The sequence below is a fragment of the Perkinsus marinus genome (assembly GCF_000006405.1).
Source record: "Perkinsus marinus ATCC 50983 genomic scaffold scf_1104296966226, whole genome shotgun sequence".
Classification (NCBI taxonomy): Eukaryota; Perkinsozoa; order Perkinsida; family Perkinsidae; genus Perkinsus; species Perkinsus marinus.
The window spans coordinates 191,675-213,982 of NW_003204003.1; the positions used below are offsets into that span (position 1 = coordinate 191,675).

General features: G+C 51.3%; 7 protein-coding genes across 7 annotated transcripts; 4 read left to right on the plus strand and 3 right to left on the minus strand.

Moving 5' to 3' along the window:
- Nucleotides 1-97: 97 nt before the first annotated feature.
- On the plus strand, nucleotides 98-3,099 carry Pmar_PMAR007689 (nicotinate phosphoribosyltransferase, putative). Its single transcript, XM_002769229.1, has 17 exons — nucleotides 98-314; nucleotides 362-482; nucleotides 537-622; nucleotides 672-739; nucleotides 792-884; nucleotides 935-1,036; nucleotides 1,085-1,220; nucleotides 1,267-1,392; nucleotides 1,438-1,529; nucleotides 1,582-1,778; nucleotides 1,827-1,909; nucleotides 1,957-2,089; nucleotides 2,221-2,316; nucleotides 2,367-2,477; nucleotides 2,530-2,585; nucleotides 2,637-2,772; nucleotides 2,821-3,099. Exons 1-17 carry the CDS (start codon nucleotides 167-169, stop codon nucleotides 2,903-2,905), a joined length of 1,869 nt encoding a protein of 622 aa, XP_002769275.1. The 5' UTR covers nucleotides 98-166; the 3' UTR covers nucleotides 2,906-3,099.
- A 909-nt stretch (nucleotides 3,100-4,008) lies between these two features.
- Nucleotides 4,009-5,688, plus strand: Pmar_PMAR007690 (hypothetical protein). Its single transcript, XM_002769230.1, has 7 exons — nucleotides 4,009-4,141; nucleotides 4,551-4,612; nucleotides 4,711-4,774; nucleotides 4,821-5,104; nucleotides 5,152-5,281; nucleotides 5,322-5,444; nucleotides 5,487-5,688. Exons 1-7 carry the CDS (start codon nucleotides 4,032-4,034, stop codon nucleotides 5,581-5,583), a joined length of 870 nt encoding a protein of 289 aa, XP_002769276.1. The 5' UTR covers nucleotides 4,009-4,031; the 3' UTR covers nucleotides 5,584-5,688.
- A 2,390-nt stretch (nucleotides 5,689-8,078) lies between these two features.
- Pmar_PMAR007691 (Fibronectin type 3 and ankyrin repeat domains protein, putative) lies at nucleotides 8,079-9,259 on the plus strand (the record flags this gene model as incomplete). Its single annotated transcript, XM_002769231.1, has 4 exons — nucleotides 8,079-8,258; nucleotides 8,797-8,925; nucleotides 8,984-9,069; nucleotides 9,118-9,259. 4 exons carry the CDS (start codon nucleotides 8,079-8,081, stop codon nucleotides 9,257-9,259), a joined length of 537 nt encoding a protein of 178 aa, XP_002769277.1.
- Nucleotides 9,260-12,225: 2,966 nt separating this feature from the next.
- Pmar_PMAR007692 (conserved hypothetical protein) lies at nucleotides 12,226-15,533 on the plus strand. The gene is made up of 24 exons (XM_002769232.1): nucleotides 12,226-12,433; nucleotides 12,476-12,688; nucleotides 12,733-12,796; nucleotides 12,842-12,969; nucleotides 13,018-13,116; nucleotides 13,178-13,228; nucleotides 13,278-13,358; nucleotides 13,405-13,455; nucleotides 13,501-13,554; nucleotides 13,597-13,697; nucleotides 13,751-13,826; nucleotides 13,872-14,039; nucleotides 14,078-14,120; nucleotides 14,169-14,242; nucleotides 14,287-14,367; nucleotides 14,416-14,481; nucleotides 14,527-14,641; nucleotides 14,687-14,728; nucleotides 14,775-14,928; nucleotides 14,982-15,033; nucleotides 15,079-15,157; nucleotides 15,201-15,292; nucleotides 15,335-15,418; nucleotides 15,463-15,533. The coding sequence occupies exons 1-24, from the start codon at nucleotides 12,233-12,235 to the stop codon at nucleotides 15,499-15,501; spliced, it is 2,208 nt and encodes a 735-aa protein (XP_002769278.1). The 5' UTR covers nucleotides 12,226-12,232; the 3' UTR covers nucleotides 15,502-15,533.
- A 186-nt stretch (nucleotides 15,534-15,719) lies between these two features.
- On the minus strand, nucleotides 15,720-18,891 carry Pmar_PMAR007693 (dna polymerase eta, putative; the record flags this gene model as incomplete). The annotated part of the gene is made up of 5 exons (XM_002769233.1): nucleotides 15,720-17,906; nucleotides 17,954-18,127; nucleotides 18,307-18,452; nucleotides 18,518-18,689; nucleotides 18,733-18,891. The coding sequence occupies 5 exons, from the start codon at nucleotides 18,889-18,891 to the stop codon at nucleotides 15,720-15,722; spliced, it is 2,838 nt and encodes a 945-aa protein (XP_002769279.1).
- An 80-nt stretch (nucleotides 18,892-18,971) lies between these two features.
- Pmar_PMAR007694 (hypothetical protein) lies at nucleotides 18,972-20,581 on the minus strand (the record flags this gene model as incomplete). The annotated part of the gene is made up of 5 exons (XM_002769234.1): nucleotides 18,972-19,112; nucleotides 19,164-19,248; nucleotides 19,301-19,431; nucleotides 19,636-19,821; nucleotides 19,868-20,581. The coding sequence occupies 5 exons, from the start codon at nucleotides 20,579-20,581 to the stop codon at nucleotides 18,972-18,974; spliced, it is 1,257 nt and encodes a 418-aa protein (XP_002769280.1).
- A 1,241-nt stretch (nucleotides 20,582-21,822) lies between these two features.
- On the minus strand, nucleotides 21,823-22,143 carry Pmar_PMAR007695 (hypothetical protein; the record flags this gene model as incomplete). Its single annotated transcript, XM_002769235.1, has 3 exons — nucleotides 21,823-21,839; nucleotides 21,886-21,971; nucleotides 22,016-22,143. 3 exons carry the CDS (start codon nucleotides 22,141-22,143, stop codon nucleotides 21,823-21,825), a joined length of 231 nt encoding a protein of 76 aa, XP_002769281.1.
- Between the last annotated feature and the right edge of the window lie 165 nt (nucleotides 22,144-22,308).

A 22,308-nucleotide genomic window follows, 5' to 3' on the forward strand; every position in this document is an offset into this window, starting at 1 on the left:
GTTGTCACATGCTGGACTTTTGCAGGGGAAACTCTATTTAAATTTGTTTTATATGAGGCCGGTGGTCAGCGCTGTTGCGTTCAGTGTAGGCATTTCCTTCTCTCAGCTTTAGTGCTAGTTTTCGAGCTATTTGCCGTCTACCGAATCACGACGGTCATTACCATCAATGTCGCAAACTATGTCAACCACAGAAAGCAGCAAGGCTGGGCTGAAGCTACCTGGCTTGAAGGGAGGCAGGAGTGCTGAAGAGGAGGACTACCATAGAGAGAGGAGCAGCTCGTACATTGCAAGGGGATATGCTGCTTGTGAATCTCGTAAGGAAAGCGTATATCTACTTTAGTCGTAAGTGGGTTCTATTCAGCCAGCGACGGCCATGCGTTTTCCCGGTGTCGGTGTGACAGTGACATGGGAGAGCCTCATTCCGATATCATCGAGGCCACCTTCACAGACCTGTATCAAATCACTATGGCCTATGCTTACTGGTCAGTGATCATATTCATACGCAGTGTATCGCTGGGAAGTGGCCTGTTTTGTAGGAAGTCTGGTAAGGAGAAGGATCATGCAGTTTTCGACGTGTACTTTCGGAAGTGTCCTTTCGGTGGAGAGTTCACAGTCTGTGCGGGTAGTGGGCGGGGCTTATCTAGTAATGCTGTTAGTAGCGTGAGTACTAGGTATCGACGAAGTTGTTCGGTACGTGAACACCTTCAGCTTCACACAGCTTCACATAGACTACTTACAGGTAGTTGCAAGTTTTCATTTCCCTACTATTAGGGAACTCATTTTTTTGTCAGAGTCAAATGCCAGAAGCCGATCCCGAATTCTTCCAGTATCTGCTTACACTTGATGCGAGTAACCTCACTATTTATGCAGTGAGAGAAGGCGATGTGATGCACTGCCGCGGAAGCTCTATCGTCAATCGTGTTGTGGTGATCAGTTCGTCTTCCCTCGAGAACCAGTACTGAGAGTAGCGGGCCCACTCATAGTGTGTCAGCTTATGGAGACTGCTATCCTCAACCTCGTCAACTTCCCTTGTTTAGTACTACTACCGCCATGTTATCAGCCAGTGTTCTATTGTGTGTTGTAGGTCGCCACTCAAGCGGCACGGTTACGAATAGCCGCTGGGGACGATGCGCAGTTGCTCGAATTCGGCGCACGCCGAGCGCAGGGTCCGGACGGGGCACTGACCGCTAGTCGGTACACTTACGTTGGAGGCTTTGATGGTGATGCACCTCGGTCGTTTCTTGAGGAGAGATGTTGGTGTTATAGGCACTTCCAACGTGAAGGCTGGGCATGTGTTTGGTATTCCTATCGCTGGCACGCATGCTCATGCATTTGTAAATAGCTTTCATTCATTAGATGATCTCGATGAGGAGACTAGGAAATCACCTGATCGTAGGAGAAGCAATCACAGTGGATGCTCATGGTCTTCTGCTTCAGCTCAGTCTGTCCCTGCCAAAGTGAACACGCATGAGTTTGTACAGGCATGCATCAGTGCTCGTGAGGAGTTGTGTGATGCTATTGGCTTTCAAGTTAGTCGACGAGGAGGCCACCTGGACATGGGGTCTAAGAATGGATCTTCAGGTTAACTGCTGTAACGATGGAGAACTGGCGGCCTTCATCCGCTACGCCCAGGCGTTCCCTACCACCTTCTTGGCACTTGTCGACACGTATGAGACTATTTTATCGGGAGTACCCAACTACCTCAGTGTTGCTCTTGGTCTATGGAGGGTTGCTGGAATACAGGCTGTGGGAATTCGGCTGGACAGTGGCGACCTTGCGTATGTGGTCTCCTTGGGGCAAGGAAAGAATCTTTGGTGTGACTGTAGGTATTTGAGCATGAGAGCTCGGGAAGTGTTCTCAACAACTGCTGAAGTTTTTGCTAATGAGGGATTCCAGTTCATTGCCAGATGTGAGTCGATTAATGAGCTTCACTTCCCTGTACACTGTCTATGTCAGCTCGTATAGTCGCCTCCAATGACATCAACGAGGCGGTCCTGCTCTCGTTGCATGACCAGCCGCACTCTATCGATTCCTTCGGTATTGGCACTAATTTGGTCACTTGCCAAGCTCAGCCAGCACTGGGCATGGTGTAAGCTGGGCGGAGGGGCGATGTTGGTCTGTCCGATAGCAACTACTGTCTTGGTCGACTGCTGTGCTCCATCGACGCTCCCTTCTTATTGCGGAGGAGGCCCGGCCCTGAACAATGGGTTTTGTGATTAGGTACAAGTTGGTCGAGCTGAACGATCAGCCTAGGATGAAACTGTCACAAGATTTCGAGAAACAAGGCATTCCGTCGAGGAAGGCAGTTTATCGACTGTAGCCGCTCTGAGGTTGTATTCGATCGAGTCTATCGGTACCTGCCTCAGATACGGTCAAGATGGCATGGCTATCCTTGATATCATGCAAGGGGAAGAGGAGCCCGCCCCTGAGCCGGACCATAAGGTCTTCTGTCGTCACCTATTCGATGATCAGAAGAGGTAGGTTCGTTTCCCTTACCTGTGCTGGGTTCGATATCGTCTGTTGTGGTAGATGCTATGTTACTCCAAGGAAGGTGGAGCCCTTGCTGGTGTGTGTTTGGAAGGACGGTAGTGAAGGGCTTCGGGGTTGGGGTTCGTGGACCTCCTGTTGGTGGTCAGGAAAAGCACTTCATTTAAGATCTTCTCCACGAACTAAGGAGAACGATCGTCCAGACATACACAGTGCTAAGGAGCATTTTAATGCGTCGAGAAAGACGTTTAGGAAGGACCATCTCAGGCCTATCAATCCGACACCGTAATAGACCCCGACTTCGATTTCAACTGGGAGAAGTGGATGTGTCAGGTACAAGGTCAGCACTTCTGCTGAGTTCTTCGACTTCTTCCGTCGCTTCTGGCAAGAGACTGCCCCCGTTAAAGAGTTTTCGTAGTGCTGGTCGATGGTGTCCTTTCGAAGATGCATATTGGCGACGGTGGTGGTACGTTTGTACTTGTAATAATAATATAGCCGGATTGCCCAAATTACTGCTTTACCACTCTTCCTTGGAAAATGGCTATGCCGACTACACCGAGATTCCTTCGTCGCCTCAATACAGGCCGTCTTGTTACTCAGCTACTCCCACTCAAACGACTGGGTTGCGTTCGCGCCGTAACGATCGTGGGTCTATCTCTCGTCAGAAGTGATCGCGTACTGGAACAGTTGCTTCCCATGGGACTCCCAGTATTGACATGGAGTAGTCGATTCCTGGGAGATGCAGCGTATTGGTGTCATCGGACAATCTTCTTGAGATAAAGCGAACATCTTCTTGAGATAAAGCGAACATTCGACCCGCAAAATCCAGAATCGACCGCAATCGACTGACAACGCAACAATAGTTGGAGATAAACTCCCACAATAGGTTCAGTGAAGACGTGTCAATGACGAGGGGTACGTAAAATGTATCCCGAACGGTCTTGAAGACAGATGACCACGATTAGCTCGATATTAATATAGGATGATAAAAACAACAGAAATCTACTAGAAACCCGTTATACTGGGACTCAATGACCTAGTATAATGGTTAGGTCGATTCCAGTGGACGGCCTGATGCCCGAGGACCTGATCCAACACAACCACCATGGGAGCTGGAGTCGAGTCCCGGCAGTTTGCATACTACGGATACTCAACCACCATACGAGTACGAATTAGCCCGACAGAAACGATGGTAGTACTGTCGTACTGTCGTACTATCAATTTGATAGTATCAAAGTAGGAAGTACCCCTCCCCGAGACGATCCCAAGTTTTATATTTTTCTCCTCCCATAGCTACCCACGACAAATATAATATAATATAACAAATCGCCGGAAGGAGGACGACGTTCTCCCGACCCCATAATTGCTACAGCAAACCTACAATAAGAGCTTCTATGTTACTATGATAGTAATACTATCCACTGCCAAGTGGCAAAAGACGTGCAGAATAGGGACAGGAGATTCGTGCATCTTGCAAGAATAGTGGCCAGCCTCGAAGAATATAGTGATGCAATCTGTTTGTCCCGATTAGTAGTTTAATTCTCATGATGTCGCGGCCGAAGGCTCCAGCCATCGTCGGATTATCATCCACTCATTATTGGGATTGTCAAGAGAAGTTGGAAGATCCATTCGAGGAAGGAAGCAGCTACCCGAAGTATTAGTGGTGTCGGTAGCCATAGTATTAGTAGTGATGTCGGTAGCCATAGTATTAGTAGTGGTGTCGGTAGCCATAGTATTAGTAGTGGTGTCGGTAGCCATAGTATTAGTAGTGGTATCGGTAGCCATAGTATTAGTAGTGGTGTCGGTAGCCATAGTATTAGTAGTGGTGTCGGTAGCCATAGTATTAGTAGTAGTGGTGTCGGTAACCATAGCATCAGTAGTGGTGTCAGTAGCCATAGTATTAGTAGTAGTGGAGTCGGTAGCCATAGTATTAGTAGTGGTGTCGGTAGCCATAGTATTAGTAGTGGAGTCGGTAGCCATAGTATTAGTAGTGGTGTCGGTGGGCTTAGTAGTAGTGGTGTCGGTAGCCATAGATTTGCTTGGACCCAGCAGTATTGTTTCAGGACGGTGCCGAGTCAGGATGAAAGAGTTGTTAGATTGGGTAATCGTCTATGGCTTGACGACGGTAATAGATGATCATTACGCCTACGCCAGCTCTCATACCGTGGAATGTCGCTCCTCTTCCGCCAAGTGGCTCGCTACTGCTTATGTGTGGTCATTCAGAGGCACCGTGTTGCTGTAGTGGAGACGTGGATTGTCGTAAGGAGCCGATGTCCCCAGACAAAACGTGAGCTCGTTGGGTCTACATCCAGGATGCGAGAGCCTTTCCTCAGTCCATCGACAGTAGCATCATGCCCTTCGTCTCCCGACCGTCTTGAGCGGACATTCCTGCCGAGATCAGCGGTTCAGTTCGAGCCTGTTGTTCAAGTCCGCTTCTGTGATCGTCCAGAGACCTGCTCCGACATCGATGAGCCTCTGGCTGAAATTCTCTCTTCCCCTTCAAGTTCTGACCCTGATGTCACCGCGGGGTCACTTTTATCAGCAAAAAACGCGTCTCCTGAGACGTACGGGGAAGGCCTCTCCATCTCTGATTGGCAAGGCGTTGTTTTCGAGACAGGTGAAATGCTAGGGAAAGGGATTGTCTCAATTACGTGTTTTGATCAGAATGCGAGATTAAAGCTTTCGACGGACATTCGGCGTTGAGAGAGAAGACATACTCCTCAGTGGATGATCTAAAGTCGATGGCTCTCCTTATGGGCGTTGCCCCGTCGAGACCGCGATATGGTCGCGTCAGGTGAGTAACCGTTCATGGTGGTGACAGAGTATTCCCTCAGATCGGAAACGGTGAGCGATTTGGAAGAGTTTATGGAGGACTTGCGCTTGCCTAGGCAGCGTGGTGGGTCAGCAGCATTCTGTCTTCCGCACGGACGGGTATCGTCCTCCTCTTTACATGAAAGGTCAGTGATGGTGATGTGTGAAAATCGTATGTGCATGTGCAGTCGTATGGCGAACGACGACGAGGATAACTCAGATTCCGAAGAGAACATACTAGCAAGAATGGAGGCTATGGGTTGCGATATGGATTTACAAGATTAGCTACGGATAATGATGATGCAAACTATGATCGCAGTAGAAATAGAGATTCTCTCAAATTCTGTCGACTATTTGATTGGTGCTCGCTCCAGAGCAACATGAGTCGCTACTGACAGTGCGGTGTGGTATGCCCTCGTAGCAAGCGCCTTACTACTGCTGTAATTGAGGTGTCTCCTCTGCTGTATTGTAGCCTCGGCAGGGTTAGTCATAGTCTCATTCTTCTTCCCTGAGACTTTCATCATTGAAAACTGGCTCTTGGCGGCCTATCGAAGAGAAGCAGTATGTCATAGGGCATCCTGCTAATGCCAAATTCTGCACTCACTTTTTTGAAATTGTTCGTCTCTCCAAGTTTCGATTCTTGTCTCAAGCATTGTTGGTGATCGATTTTCTTAAGCGGTGAACATTCTTATGATGAAGTAGTTGTTGGTTATTGATTCGTTTTTCCTCACCAGAGTGATATTGTTCTTACTACCGTCACCATTGTTGATATTGATAGAAAGTAAGAAGATTGCACGGCGGAGCTACACCATAGTCCGATCCGTCGCGATAAGGTTGATATCGTCCTACTATTGCCTTAGACACAATCCTACCCGTATCGTCGTTCTCATCATTTATGGTCATACATTCTTATGGGTGTGGGTTATACGGTTGTATACAACAGTAGCCATGGCGCTCCGTCATTAGGTTGGCGCTATTACTGTACTATGTCTTGTAAACGTTAAAGGGATATCTAGCCACGCAGAAACATGTGTGGTAGTTATCATTTTCTTCCTGTATTCGCGCGTCTTGGTCTATGTGCTAACATCATGGTCCGTTTGTCATTCCTTTTTTTGTCAGAGCGATGGCTCATCTTGGTCGGTCAGTTGTGATTTTTCCCGATTTCAAGTGGTGCTCGGGCTCGCCAACCGTGAGCTCTGTAGGATGATGATCTCCTAGGTGGACACAGTAATTTCTTAAAATCCTGCTTAGTCCACTATTTTAGCGCTAGTATGGAATGCCAACCAGTGGAGCAAATGTCACCGTCGTCCCTCGAACGTGCTGTGCTATCGAACGTTTGTTCCCAATAGTAACTTCCCGGCGGTTTTCCGTCAGTCCAGTGGTAGGCTTGGAGCTGATCGAGTGGGCGAGACCTTTTATATTGAAGGTTGCTTCTAGCTGGGTTGTGCTCACCGTCATCATCATTTCATTGCACTCGACTATCCCATCTATTTCGGGTTCTTGTACGAGTGTCGTCAGCATAGTCATTGTCCTTCTGAGCTCTGCCCAAGTGAGTTTCACGAATGAGAAGATATTGAGCTCTCTTTTGGGAGTTGAGTTCATCATATTGGGGTAACAACAAGAGCTCCTGCTGGACTTCTCCACGCGATTTGAGTCGTTGAAATGCACTGCTTGTCAGCTGGCAATTGTATTCTATTGAATCGCAGTGGAATGACAGTCCAATCGCAACCGACTTTATCGTCATACTTCGATCGTGAGCGCTCATGTGCAGAAGCAAGGGTAGGGCGTCAGCGACCAATAGTGGACGATAAACTACCCTTTGGCTATGAGTGATAACCCCTGCAACTGAAATCCATGCGAACGCACTGGTGTCAGGTACCGTGAATGTTCTGCGGCAACTGGAAGCACTGTGCTCTATCATCGACCAACCCAAGTGATAGTGACGCCCAGTGTGAGGCGGTTGGGTGAAAGTCATAGCGGCGAGTATATGTACCTCTTCATGTGAGTTGGTCTTACTCCCCTTCAATACATACTGCAGTCTAGGTACATCGATGCAAAGACATATCGAGAAGTGTGTAAGACAGGGAGCGTGTTTGAGTTGTGGGCCTTGATACGTCGTCACTTTACTGACCCTCACCTGAGGTAGGAGCCACACTCGGGAAGGAAGCGTGCTGCAGTGTAGACTTCCCAGATCGACAGCAACCCAATCCAGTTCGCCGATCACTGGACTTGTCAAGCTGGCGACGCGGGAACCTGCGTATTTCGCCAACCTCAACGGCGAAGCGAAGTTTCTGTCAGGTGGGGCAGCAGCCTTTCGGTTGTTACAACCAGTTGATCGGGCTCCACTACCGCAGTGGAGATCATTGATCAAGATTCTCGGGCCTACGTATTATCGTTTGGTAGGTTCCCTCCTGATGGCGAAAGCACGGATACTGGAAGCTAATTATTACGATCCTCTACACTACTGTTTTTCAAGAACGGGGACACCGTGTGACTACTGTGTGCCACTGCGAGCTCCACGCGAATGGATGTATGTATGCCAGCGGCGCTCAGTGCCGCTTTCCGCGATACCAAGTGTCAACTTCATCGGCGACTTGATCAGCTCTGCAGATGCCAGTGTTATGCTGATCGCAGTAGTTGATTGTTTGAGTTATCCGTATTGATACCGAATTAGCCCGAACTTCGGGCTAACTCGGTTTCCTAACTTCGGGCCTAGAAGTGTTATAAAGACATCTAGATGCACAGCGTGAATAGAATTTATATTAAAGGATGAAGACTACATGAACCTAGAACCATATATCCCTTCCTTTGCTCTCAGAAAGGAGTTGCCCAAAAACGATGTTCATGCCGACCGTGTTGTCGTGGTTCAGCCCGACTCGAGCATTGACGTTGACATCATGACAGTTCCAATAACGTTCGCTGAACTTTACACATCGGCGAGCGATGGAGATGTGACTAAGGTACCGAAGTCAAGAATAATATACTTTTTAAAGCCTACGAAACGACTCTAAAATATTCCTATTCTTTACATGATTGTGAATCCACTTTCTCTAGCTATTACAAATAGGAGCAACTATTAGTTCACGTACAACAATGATAATAAATAGTATATTCAGTCTACAAAGCCAAAACTCAATTTAATCATTATTTTTTTTGTTAACCGCTCAGTATTACCGTCACCCACATCCCCCTTTTGAGGAGATGAACTCATCGAAGTCGCACTACCACATCAGTGGAGTGGACTAAACCTCCGAGTGGATGCGGTATACGTATCATCATCACGGTTTAGGGTTTTGTCAAGAGTACTCTTGTGAACGAAAGGAAATCACTACATAAGTGATCCTGTTCGAGTACAGTCGACAAGTGTAGTAGGCACCTTGTTGCCTTATCATACTAGGATGTGGGGGAGGAGTGGTACGCTACACAATTTCTGTCCCGATCGCTTGTCGATCGGAGTCTCCGAGACAGATATTGTGCAACATATGCATGTTTTTCTAGGTGCGCAAGATACTTGATGCGAAGGCCGACCCGAACGCCTCGGACCGCACTGGGCAGCGACCTCTGCTAGTTGCCGCTGCTGAGGGCCACGTTGATGTATGCCGAACTCTGGGTGAGAGGGGGGCCGATGTGAGTTCAACTGTCTGTACTTCCGATGTAGTGGTAATGCTGCTCCATTGTTCATCAGGTGATGGCGACTAACTCTCTCGGGGCGACAGCGCTAGCTCTCGCTGTCACTGCCGGGCATGCGCGTACTGTCGAGGCGTTGTTGAGGTATTCCTATATGAGTCTATCTCGTCCGCACTACATCATGCGATTTAGGCTAGGAGCCGATGTCAACTGTAGAGACATCTGGCTGGACACTCCCTTGACAACAGCTTGTCGGAGGTGCCATCCTCTGTCTCTCGTGGAACTCCTCGTGGACTCGGGTGCTGACCCATCGCTGAAGAATAGGTTAGTCTAGGTCGTATCGGAGCGATAACTCCTTCGTCGCCCTAGATACGGTGAATCACCTTTAGACGCAGCACGGAAGGCAGGCTATGTTCGTGCGTGCAAATATCTGCGGTCAGCCGAGGGAAGTGGCATGAAAGATGATGTTGCTGCTAGAAAAAACGGAAGTACTCGAGAGGATCCGAATTCAAGAGTGGCAGACATGATGTTCACCTAATTTACAGCTGTCTGAGTATGGCTTCGTTTTGGGTTCACCAGTGAACCTGTCAATGACCCTTGTGCCCTTGCCATGCCTCTGCACTCTTCCACAGCAACCTCAGAAGGATCCGATGCTCTCCTAGAGAAGGTTGAACTAGCGGTAGGGCTACCTCTTGAACAGCACATGAGGCCCCTGTATAGGTTTATTTCACCAAGGAAGCCCTCAGAGAGATCGAGTTCATCGAGAGGAGGTGTGCAGTCTTCAACTAGGCCTCACTAGCACTGAGTTGACTCATCGTTGGTCAGTTTGAAAACTGAGCGGGAAGTTCACAAGATATCCTCTGTACGGGCTGACGAGTCTGGTCGTATTGAGCCAACCCTCGATGAGTCTCTGAGGTCAATGTCGACGGGGTAAGGCACATACGGGTGGGGCCTTCAAGGAGCTGTTCTCTAGTTTGCCTTCGGCCCGTCGTCCAGCAAGGTTGACAGGCCATCATCGTGCATCAGACAAGGTGCGTATATCGTTGTGTTGGCACTGAAGAGTGGGGTCATCAGGTTTACGGTCATCCCTCCACTCCTCGCAGGGAACATCCATTGTTAAAGCACCCACTGAGAGTACAGGCGTAACATGGGTTGCTCACATGAGTGGTCCCGCTCAGGCGTCTCCATCTCGCCCGAGAAAACCTCCTGAGCTTGGACCGGACGAAGTTGTGGTTATCGGGATGTCGGCCCAAGGCTCGGAGATGAAGGAGTGCATATTCATAGACAGTAACGGTAAAGTGAGTACACACGTGTGGGCGTGACCGACGAGGCTCCTACTCTCAGCTCGGGAGCATCCATGGCCCTGTAAACTACCTCTGGCCGCTAGGGTCTATACTGCTGGGAGGTGATGATAGGTAGTAGTTCTATTAGAGGCGCTTCGCGGTCTCTCGCCAGGTCGGCACTTCCCATGCTGGGCCCCATAGGCTTCCATGAAGAGGAGTTATACGCTCTGTTAAGACCCCACTGCGAGAGCCTCGCTGCCTCTGACCTCAGGTTGGGAAGGTCTACCACTTGATCGGTCGGACATTGTCCTTACCCTTCAGGAGAGGCAGCCCAACGCGGTACCATTTAGTGTTGGGTGAAATCATCCGTATCCACGATGAAAGCGTAGCCGACGGTGGCGCTTGTATCGATATCAGAGTAGCCCCTAGTTCAACGGAAGTAGCGAAGGTGAAGACTGAAGTGAGGATGCCCACCAGTTGGAAGCATCTCCCCCACTATCACACAGGTCTCTGTATCCGAGCTTGGGGTAATGTTAAATCGCCGAAACACGATCATGTTGCTCGAGTGGAGTGATGATGGGTATCGAGGAGTTCATCATCTCTTACAGTGGATCATTGAACCAGAAAGGGAGAGGTCAATGCACGGTGAAGGAGTAGCCTTTGACCCAACCAGTTTCATATCATCTCTAGCTGAATGGTAACATATCTTGCCAACCCAAGTTGACTTTCCTGCACAATTTCCCCTTTGTCGTTATGACCAGTTTTATCGTCTGTTCAGCCCAAATCTCCGACCCTCACCCAAGGTGTTGCGCCGGGGTGCCGACATGACGATTCATTTTGCTCAGGTCTTACTTTCGTTGAACACTATATGCTTCACCACTCCTGCTATTGGGATCGCCATTTGAGCTGAAGTAATGCTGAAGATCGGTAGTAACAGAAATCAGGACAGACAGTAGCGAAAGCAGCTCAAGGACGAGGCCACTTGGCCATCACAGAGCTCCCCACTGGTTTCTTGGAAGCTTGAGCCCGACTGTCACACCCCTGCCATGGAGACGAGCGTATACTAGCTGCAAGCCGGTTGTTGATCCGAGCTTCAAGCTATGGCCAGCCCAATGGACAAGGTGAGTGTCTGCTACTAGTAACTCTGAAGATGGTGATGGTGGATCGTCTAAAGTTTGATGACGATGATAGATGAGACCGGCCTTGTAGGGGACAGATAAGTTCGAAATAGGCAGCAGAATCAAGGCAACCGATTCATTTATAGATTTTTATGGTTATGAAGCAAAATTAAGATTCGAACTAATGACTTCTTTTTGAAATTAACCGCTCAGTATTACCGTCACCCACATCTCCCTTGTGAGGAGATGAACTCATCGAAGTCGCACTACCACATCAGTGGAGTGGACTAAACCTCCGAGTGGATGCGGTATACGTATCATCATCACGGTTTAGGGTTTTGTCAAGAGTACTCTTGTGAACGAAAGGAAATCACTACATAAGTGATCCTGTTCGAGTACAGTCGACAAGCATATCATTAATGGACCACGCTACACACACTGTTTATGTGTAGGAAATTTGGTATGACAGTGACACAATAACTGTCCCCTTGATATTCCCGTCATGTTCTGCAGTGGGTCCCTCTTCAAGACTGATGCCGCCGATCCTTGCTGTGTCGCCCTCCCTCCTTACAACATGAATTCTCTATGTATCCGATAGGCGCCGACCTAGTGCCCTCGATGAGGGGAGTAGTCCTCAACACCTCGCTCCAGATCGAAATCTATCCCGGTGGAACAGAGTTCTCTCTGTTCTGCTTGGGCATCTGCTCTCCGAACTATCTCACAGAGGGAGCGACTGGAGCTCTAGAAGGCTATTGGTAAAGGTGTTACCACCAAGAGCTTTAAATCTCGTCGAATTCGCTCGCGCTCGTTTCTGGAGGGCCTTAGCAGCACGGTTGTGTTCAACGTGTTGTAACTTCAACCAGTGTAGAGGTTATTTCTCTGCCATTCACACCCCTGTCCATCACTATGTTCTATCGCCCTAACTCCTTCGTAAGCAGCACTTCCACCGGTCACCCCGGTCAGACCGTTCAGCACTATCCATCGTCCGGCATACAGTATCCGCAGCAGCAGCAACAACCATCGGGCCGGATGGTCGTTCGGAACGTGTCTGGGCAGGCCCCCAGTTCGGGCTACGTCAGGCAGTACACGCCTGTGGGGCCCAGCCAGGTGAGGGGGCGGCCTCCGAAATGGGAGAAGAAGCTCCTTCAGAATAACGCGTCGTCACTCAACATCTCCAACAACGTGTCGCATCACCACACTGCGAATCACCTCTCCCCTAGACCACCGCAGTTTGTACAGCAGCAGCCGCAGCAGCTACCACACTACGCCAACTCTGGGTCGGCGCTGACCAACCAGCAACATACTCCCTCACAGAACAACAGTGGCCAACCTCCTAGGGTTCAAGTTGTACAGCGTGCTTCGGTGAGAAGGACTCCGTGAGGACCTATGCACGCTCCATCTCTCAGAGTATGAACGTGTCAAGCCTTGATCAAAGCATGGCACATGGAGTGCCACAGTCAGCTTACAGAGGTAGTAACATCTTTCGTTCGGCGGCTCTGTAGTCTACCCTTTCAGCGGAGTCCCCTGCTCGTGTTCAGCACACTGGTCCGAGCCAGGTTGAGGTTGACAAAGTTCGCGCTGAGCTCGCATCGGTTGAGAAGAAGCTTCGAGCAACGACCGACAAGCTGAGGCAGAAGGAAGAGGTTAGCCTTTTTCACGATGGTAGCTGGAGTTGATCCGAAGCCCATCAGGAGGGTCGGAGGTTAACTGCTGAGCTCGACAGCTATAAGGTGAGCGAGGGCCAGTTCAAGGCGGCCCTGTCCAAGCTCCGGACGGAGAATGCGTCACTTGTAAGACACAGTAACCGATTGGTGACAGCCATTTCGTGGCGCGGTGACGAACTTCGGTCAGGCCTCGGCTGCGGCAACGAGTCGTGCACCTGATCCGAAGATTGCGGAATTAGTGATAACGATGTGTTTATAATGACACATCCAAATCCATTTTTTTCTAGAACCGGAGACTAGAAACCCGGACAGCTGAGCTGAAGCGGGTCCAGAGTGAGCTCAACACCTCAGAGGAGAAGGCTCGTCGGGTGAGGACGCACTTGCCGTTAGAAACGGATGATCTGCTTCGATCAGGCGAAGCACGACCTCGACAAGACTGTGGCAACTCTGAGAGAAACGAAGCAGGTACAATGAGGTTGTTGCTGATTCCCTTACATGTGTTGAGCTCAGCAATTGGAATCGTTGAAAGCCCACTTCGAGCAGCAGAGTCTGCTGGTTACCCAGGTAGCCTTCGTTGATGGCGGGGCTAGCTGAGGTGCCTTGTAGGAGCAAGAGATGCTGGTCACGGAGACAGAGGCCCAACGAGGCCACATTGCCAAGCTCGAACAGGCCCTTCAGGAGGCGGCACAGGAGAACGAGATGCTTCAGTGAGGGGAGGCGGAGGGGAGGGGTTATCATTAGTGGCACGGTCTCATCACAGGGCCGAGCTCAACTCCTCGACTACGGACAGATCGGAAATGAAGGTCATTCAAGAGCAACTACGCAGTATTGAAAAGGTGAGTGAGTCCTTGGGGTGTCTCTGGGGACGTGTGAGGTCTTAGGAGCGAGACGCTGTTGCGGCGGCTAGGGATGCTATCGCCGATAGAGAGAGTGCATTGAAGCTCGACTTGGAAGCTGCTAGGAAGGAGGCCAGGCAGGCGCTTCAAAGAGCCGAGCTTGCTGAAGTGAAGGCTGAAGGACGTGCCTATAAGGAGGATGTAGAGCACCGAGTGATGGGGTTCCACTGTGGGCGTGTATTGACTTATAGGTAATCAAAACGTCCAATCTGTCGCATTTGAAGCAAAACACGGGTGAGTGCGCGGCTAGAGAGTTGGTTTTGTCATGGGGACCTCGCATAGGTGGCAGTGACGGGGGCGAGACCAGCGCGGCTGCTATGGTGCGGAAGAATAGGGAGCTGGAGGATCTCCAGGAGGTAGGTCTCAGCAGTGTATGTATTATCAGTCAGAACTTGTTCAGCAACTGGATATTGCTCGGGATGAGGTAGCCCACCTGCAACGCGAGAGAAGCGAGATGGAGAAGGCTAGGCGGGAGGCTGAGGTCTGGGAACAGGGAATTGTACGGGTCGCCGATGGGTTGCTGATTCAGGAAAAGCTACAGAATATCAACATAACAGTAACGGAAGCCACCAGCAAGAACAAGATAGTCAGTAAGGTGAGATTCGGCTCCACTAGGCAGGCTGAGGACTCTCCGTACTAGCTGCACGCTGAGGTGAGCGATCTAAAGAGGGAGATCGCTAGACTACAGGAGGAACTTGCACGCTACAAAGGCATGCCTAAAAATAAGGAGAATAGAGCCACTGAGTTCAACATAGGTGGGGGTGGTTATTTTGTTGACAGAATTATGGTATGGTACGCAGGTGCGAAATCGAAGTACCTCAGTGTTGCTGGACCCGACATGAGTGAGCAGAGAGAGTCTTGAAGAAGTCAATCAGCAGTTTCCCACAGATACCACCCTGAACGATGCTGAGGTCGGCCGGTATAGCAAAGTTGGCGGCAGTCCCCTCGCTGAGTCGCCGATGCCCTATAAGACCCAACGTGCCCTCCCGAGTGAGAGCACCCTGATCAAATCGCCCGCCTCGGCGAAGAAGCTTGGGGGCAGGTGAAAGGGCCGCTTGGATCGATGGTTGCTCCATTCCTGCTGGCCTGTTTCAGGAACAGTAGTGGTGGTAGGAAGTCCAAGGAATCTCCAGTGAAGATCGTCAGGGTTAGTTCAGCATTCGTCCCCTCTCGTGGATCGACGTTTCTCCAGGCTCGGGGATTGCTCAACAACCTCACTGAGAGCGACCCTGTAGTGTCCAAGGCACTAGCAGACCATCGAGAGTCTGATGGTGAGACAGGAGTACTGGCACATTCGGTGAGGACTTATACCAGGCTTATCGAAGGAGGAGTGCTACGAGTTGATCGAGAAGCTCTTATCCAACCACGAGATACCCGTCCGCGTCAAGAGAGTCACCTGCACCCAGGTTGGTGTTATGCATCAGATGCATCCTGAGTCTTTGCTTCAGGTCTTTCGCACGATCGTAGATGCTGTGTCTCAACCACCCCCAGCGAACCTCCCCTCGGGCCTGGTCTTGGATTATTGCAAGAAGGTAAGGTTGTCATTGCGAAACGGCTTGTTGCCATCGACTCTCAGGTTCTCGAGAAGATCACCCACAGCAGTCAGTACGCCTGACTTTAAGCAATTTATTCATGCAAGTACATTCATGTCCATATATTAACTTTCAGCACTCATCTCTTCTGTTCTGTGTTTTCATTATTTCTCTATTTATCGCGGTTCACCCTCACAACATTGACAATTTGGATTACTGTTGCAAACACAACATGATTTACTCCTTGAATGATAACAAGTGCGAAATTGTATCAGTGACAAAAACATGAGGGAATATATGATTATTCGAAACGTGCATACAAGCGTACCATCTCATGGAACCTCTTTTCGACATCAGGATCCTGGCAATAGTCGAATCCCAGATGTGCAAACTCCGCTAATTCGGCGTCGGCGTGACCATCGCGCCATGACCGAATAGTCGACTCCTCTTCCAGTCTAGCGATCGCTGCAGAAGTGGCGGCATCGATCGTAGATGTTCTTCGCTTTTTGGAGACTGGAGGATTTGGTTTTTTCCCGAGGAAGTCCGTGAGAGTCCGTTGATTCTTATCACCAGTTGCCGCATTATGGGACTGGTCTTTGGGGTGAACGCGTACGGCCACACCCGCACCGCGGATTCGGTGCACTTCTACGCCATCTAGCAGTCCTATCGCGAGTGCTGCAATGTCGTTCTTTGAAGGAGTAACAGCACACGAACGGCTCCACTGATAACACGCACCAATGCCCATGAATTTAAATGGTTCCACCCAATCGTCGGGGGCGAGGTACAGCCTCAGGATGACACGCTCCGGCACGAGGCCTTCTAACAACGGCATCACTTGTGCGACAAGGGCTCGGACCAATTGCCTTGCGGACTCAGGCGTCACATTGCGAATGCCGAAATTCTTATCAGCGCTCACAGTAGAGATGTCAGTGACCAGATCATTCCTGTAGTCTTCACCCCGGGCGTTAGTGAGCATCCTCTCAGCCGTTTTGGCCCCAAATGAGTCTGCTAGGAGAGGCGCGATGTTGGGGTCCAAGAGGTCGCCTATCGTAGCTAGGCCGAATTCATTCTGGAGTTTCCCTAAAGTTCGATAGCCCACCTGCGGAAGCATATGCAACGGCAAATCAGCAAGGAAGGACTTGTCGTTGAGAACCTTGATGCCTCGAGGCTTCGCTTGAGTGGTAGCGACCTTCGCCAAAACATGACTGTCGGCAACCCCAACGGAGCACGGCAGGCCTGTAGCCTGAGTGACCGCTTTCTGCAGCGCCTGGGCCACCGCTGCCTCGTCGGAGTAACCGCATTCACCAGATACATCAACGATGGCCTCGTCGACGCTCTTGGCCACGACTCGGTCCAAAGTCCCTCCGCCCACGACGGCCATCAACCGAAGCATTTGTTTCCACGCAGTGTTGCACTGGGTGAGGAGCTCACTGGTCACCGGGACCTTCTCCAGATCAGGGCATAAGGCCTTCACCTCAGCGAGCCACATGCTGCCGGACACTCCATACTTCCTCGCAGCATAGTTAGCGCTGCATATCTCGCTTCCTCGACCCATACCAGAGACAACAGCCATTGGCTTGGTAGACTCAGGAACGCCTGTTGCTTGCAACTGCGCCACACAAGCGAAGAAGCTGTCGAAGTCACAGAGCATGTACCGCTTGCCAATATTCGAGTTCGGCTTCAGCCGCCGCTCGCACTCTCGACTGAGCTCCTCGACGATCTCGCTAGAGACCTCTCCTTCCGACCACTTCCCCTCGGCCGGTTGGCATTCCTCAAGGAACTGCCGGAATCGTCTCCGCCACGTCCCAAGGAAATGCAGCCGACTGCTCGCGAAGAAGGCATCAACTGCTCCCTTAGTATGTCCCACAGAGGCACTGGTCGCATCCCCCGCGGCAACAACACCATTGTGGCCAGGCTGATGTGCTGGAGGATCCTGCAGGTCCAACGCAGTGACAGTGATCATGCCGACCCTCCCAAAGGAGGCTATCAACGGTGCGGCCATTTGCTGGGCGGTGATAATAACCTTATCCAGTGCTGGCATTGGACATCGACGGCTCTTGGTGGCGTAGGTGGCGGTTGCCTCTCGACCGAGAGACACACAAAGGCTCTTCGGGAACTGCGGCGCTCGGCCTCTCACGCGATCGACGACGTCTTTGGCCAAGGACTCTATCCAGAACTGCATCTTGGCCGCTTCCTTCAGGTAAGGGCGGAAGATCTTCGAGGCGCTGACGCTACCAGCCTTTAGAGATTCCGAGTCCTTTACTGGTTTGGCGTTCTCCACCGGGTCTCGTCCTCTAGAGGCCAACTTCAACCAGGCTACAAGCTCGGCGTTGGCCGGGTCGGGGTCGAGCTCGTCGAGGACAGGCCATATCTCGCCACACTTGGTGTCACCAGTGAGGCACGGCAGGAGGCTCTCTATGTCGTGGAACGTCGCCCTTCCAACCCCTCGCAATGACTTCACCTTCACGCCAGCCATGAAGTCCAGTATCTGCTCGACGGCAATACGCCACAGGGAAGAAAGAAGCGAAGACCCACTTTATTGTCACTTAGAGCTGTGACAGCGTCGGGTTTGTTAACACCGCATGCAAGCTTCGCAAGCTGTCGGTTGCTAGCCACCCCGGCTGACATGGTGAAGCCGGTGATGGACTCCACTTCCTTGCGGAGCCTCTCCGCCCATATGGCGCCCTCCTGTAGAGCTGAATTGCCAACCTGGGGACGACTCATAGACGACTATTCATACGGAACCAGGGAGGCATGCAAACATGCATAACAGAAGAGGAAATGCCGCTTCAAAGAAGAGTACACTCCGTGGAAGGATAGAAGGGGCAGACACTTCCTCGAAAAGTCGTGGTGCAAGACGGAGCGACGTAGACTATCTCCCAGCTGACCTCTCCAGCAGCCCACTTGATACCAGCAGGCATCTGTTCTTCTTGTTCCTCTTCACAGAGTGACGTCAAATCAACGAAGACCTCATCAATACTGGCACGCTCCAAAGGGGCCGACTCGGGCAGAGCTGTGCGGAGGGCCCGCATCACTGACAAGCCCACCGCTGAGCACCTCCCAGAGAGGTCTAGACCCCAGGCCTTGGAGGCCACTCACCTTCCTCACTTGCCTCCCTGTATCGGTCCAGAGAGACTCTGTAACGGTCACGAGGCTCACCAGGAGGCGGCCCATCGGGGAAGGTCTCGCCGGTGACCACATCCACGACTTCAACATGTGCGCTCTTCGCTCCAGCCTTCTCAGCGATAGACGTCAGGGCTCCGCGCTGGACCTGAATGGTATCCAATTCTGTGGCTGACGAAATCAAGGCTCACTCCGGGTAGCTTCCGAGCTGAATAGTCCACCGCCAAGACCATGTCCCATTGGGAGACCACAAAGGGGACGGAACTCGGTATACCCAAACGGCGTCGTTCAACTTGAGCGTAAAAACAGTCCAGATCGAACAGGGCTATCACTGGAGAGTGCGTTGACATCGAGGGTAACCGCAGTTGCTAACACCCTTTTGGAGCCGACTCGTCCACCCGGTAACTAACTCAACTCTTACATAATAATATCATACAAGAGAGAACTCTTCAGACTCAGAAAGATCAATGTTTTGATGAGACTGCCATTCCCGCTGGCGCATCATATTGTCTACCACTGTGGCCGCCTCCTCCCAGGTCGCCTCCAATAGGTCGGGCACAGCGCATTGGACCTGCATACAATTCGGGTCTACAGGATCCTCACAGTGAAGGAAACAAGTCACCCTAGCCTCGTTGGGGAAGGGCCTCAATGTCTCGATCAACTCTCCCGGATTGTGAAAGCCGGTCGCCTTGACAGACTCGAGGAAACTGAGCAGGGGTTAGTCTTCTTCTGAGGAGCAAATGGGAGCCGACAACTCACCGGTTGAAGAGACAGTTTTGTAAGCTGTGAGGCGCATGAGACACATGGCTGAGCCAGAGCAGACAGAGCCAATCCAGTGGACGCATCGGCGACTCAACTCCACCTTGGAAGTTCTGGAGTAGGCTGTTGACCTGAGAATGGCAACATGCCAGATTGAAACTCCCGGCAGCTCCACATCAGAGTTGATCTGCTCTTATAGAAAGCGAAATATTTCAAAGCGTGTTGATATGATACCGTTGGAGACTGTCGACAAGTTATATTCAAAGTATTGTAAACACTGAATACCATCCAAACACGCATCAGAAACTCATATTAGAGAATGTCCCGAGGCTTACTTGCTCCTCCACGGCTGATGAATCTCCCAACGAGCGCCACGTCTCGGCGCTTAGATTCATGCCACGCGTCACTAGCTCCGCCATGAACTCATCTGTGGTTGTAGGGGAGAGCGGTATCAACCTCGAGAGGCCGCCAGGGTAGCCGAAGACAAGGCGAAGGTTATCCCAGACGTCCTGTAGTGACTTCTGAGCGGCGACGGGATGGAATACACTCGCCAGGCTTGATACTCACCATTGGATGGGAACGACGACTGAAGCCAGTCCTTACAGCAGTGATAAAGTCACCGCAGGACCCATTCCACACACCTCCAGAAGCGGTGAGGTGCTCCACAGCCGATTGCACCTTCTCTGGTTCCCTCGTAGCTATCAAGTTCGCCACCCAGGGGACGGGTTGCCGATTGAACTCTGCAAGGTAGTCATCGCTTGACGGAGCTGAGCCCATGTCATCCACTTCCCAGCCGGGCACATCGTCTTCGAGGCCTAGATTCCCCACATCCCAGCCATCCTCATTAATATCGTCACCAGGGATCGAACCCGCGACCTCTCTGGATTGGTTGCCATCCGCTATTCGATCGTTTTTGTCATTGGTCACAGCAACTGGAGTTGCACCAGCACCCACCTCCTGTGTGTCTAGATCCAAACCAGGGACGTCCCAACCGCCATCGACATCAGTGATGGGCTCCTCAGCATGGGACAGCAAGACTGGAGGACCATCAAGGCGCTTGGGCTCAGGTGCGCGGACCTTAGGTGTTATGATCGGCACCGGTTGATCTGCAGTCGGAAGACTCTGCCGAGCTGAGCTTGTCTTCGCGATGGTCTTCACTGGGGGCTCGGAAAGGCTGCGTTCCTCGACGAGCTGATCTGCCAATCGCTCGGCGGCATCGGTCGCTAGCTGAGCATGCGTGACGGCGGCAGAGAGAGCGGTGAGTATTACTGCTGTTGACATTATAAAAACGACTGAAAACGGTGAGCTCTCAGAGACCCACGGAGGCTCGACACGCTGAGCGATATGAAACTATGAGTATGTGACATGTACTGTGATGACGCCAACACAGTCCTGGTCACTAGCGGAGGAAAGGTCAACACCATAATCATCATCACGCCATAGCTCGATGGCTAACTCTTCGGCTGTCGAACTGGGATGAATTGTCTGAGGAGTGGTATGGGAAGTAACGATTGAAGAGCCACTTACTCCCTCCCCAACACCCACTGTACCCCAGCCATCGACTTGCAAACTCGCAATCACTTGCTCTTCCTCAGCGCGAGAGTCCAAACACAGCTCTACTGGCTGAGCGTCGATGGAAGGGTCATGGGGCAGGCGTAGCTGCCGAGCCTCGCCCGATGACTTTACGGTGAAGGTCACCGAGACGGCCGAAGGTGGCGGGTCGTCAGACGGGAGGGCTACATCGTCAATGGAGATGAGCCGGAATACTGCGGTGATGGACGGGGCCTCGGCTTGGACCATCAGTAAAACCTATGTTGACCACTCCGGGAAAGAGGGTGTGGAATACTATATATACAATGCGATATTATACGCTAATATGTCGACACCATTTAAGGCCATTGTTTTATCTCTATATCTACTAATAGATTACAATATTAATAATATGTCGCCCAAACGAAAGAACTGACCAAACACCATCTCATGGGGAATACAGGCGCATCGGTATTAGACGGATTGGAAGACACAACGACCACGATACGATAACAACTCGGCGGAACTCCGCGGAAAAGTAGTTTTGATGAGCGAGCATCGCCTCAGGAGACTTACTGCTGTTCCCGAGGGCAGTCTCAGGGCGGAGTCGCCAACTGTATGCCTCCATAGGGGGATTTCCATCGTCCTTCCGCACCCCTCCTCAAGGGTAACGAGCTGGGAATCTCCAACCACAGCATCCGGGCTCAACACGGCCAGACGAACTTCGTCCCCTGAGTGGTACAGCGAGTATATATGGGCGGAGCGAAGCCATACCGTGACACAGAGCAAGTCACCATGACAGCTTGTCATGAAACGTACCAGGTCGGCAGTCTACGCCGTCATCAGAGGGTTCCCAAACAGGATGGTCACTCCACGGTACTTCTGCTGATGTCCAGGACGTGCCAAGAGTCTCGTTATCCAAGCGTACCCAGAGCCTCAAGGAGGGGGAGGCGAACACCCTCATCCCTACAGAGCGCCATCCTAACATCGCTTTAACCCGCAGCTCGACCTACGCGGCAACCCTCGACACTCCGCAATGGAAATCTTCCACCCACACCGTTTGAGATCGTCTGACGGAGTAGGAAGCGGCAACTCAAAGGCGTTTTCGGAGTGCCCGGACTTGAACCAGTCAAGGCCAAATCTATTGTCCGACGAGACAAGCTGTCGCTTAAGCATCCAATCTACCTTGTCGCGATCTCCAGTGAGAGCTCTGGTGGCACGTGAACGGCAAGCGCCTCGAATGCCCTACGCAGTGCATCGAACTGCTCTTCCAACTGCTTCAGACGGTCGAGGGACTCTTCGTTGGAGGCCATCATACGCAGTAGTCGATCCCTCAACGACGGACCTTTCCCCCTCCCCTTCTGTACAGCCGTAACAACCGGCCGATGACTCTCGCTATCACCTGCTGGAAGTTTATACCACGCGTGAGGTCCACCACAGGGCCAGTAGACTGGCACATGCAGCAACAAGTAGTACCT

Bases quoted from the DNA above. Each gene is read 5' to 3' on its own strand.
- Pmar_PMAR007689 (XM_002769229.1), top strand. From the start codon at position 167: ATGTCGCAAACTATGTCAACCACAGAAAGCAGCAAGGCTGGGCTGAAG. The intron at 740-791 runs GTAGTTGCAAGT...TTTTTTTGTCAG, and splicing joins TTCACATAGACTACTTACAG to AGTCAAATGCCAGAAGCCGA. The intron at 1,221-1,266 runs GTGATGCACCTC...TTGGTGTTATAG, and splicing joins TTACGTTGGAGGCTTTGATG to GCACTTCCAACGTGAAGGCT.
- Pmar_PMAR007690 (XM_002769230.1), top strand. From the start codon at position 4,032: ATGATGTCGCGGCCGAAGGCTCCAGCCATCGTCGGATTATCATCCACT. The intron at 5,105-5,151 runs GTGAAATGCTAG...TGTTTTGATCAG, and splicing joins AGGCGTTGTTTTCGAGACAG to AATGCGAGATTAAAGCTTTC. The intron at 5,445-5,486 runs GTCAGTGATGGT...GTGCATGTGCAG, and splicing joins TCCTCCTCTTTACATGAAAG to TCGTATGGCGAACGACGACG.
- Pmar_PMAR007692 (XM_002769232.1), top strand. From the start codon at position 12,233: ATGTTCTATCGCCCTAACTCCTTCGTAAGCAGCACTTCCACCGGTCAC. The intron at 12,797-12,841 runs GTAGTAACATCT...CTACCCTTTCAG, and splicing joins GCCACAGTCAGCTTACAGAG to CGGAGTCCCCTGCTCGTGTT. The intron at 13,698-13,750 runs GTGAGGGGAGGC...GTCTCATCACAG, and splicing joins CAGGAGAACGAGATGCTTCA to GGCCGAGCTCAACTCCTCGA.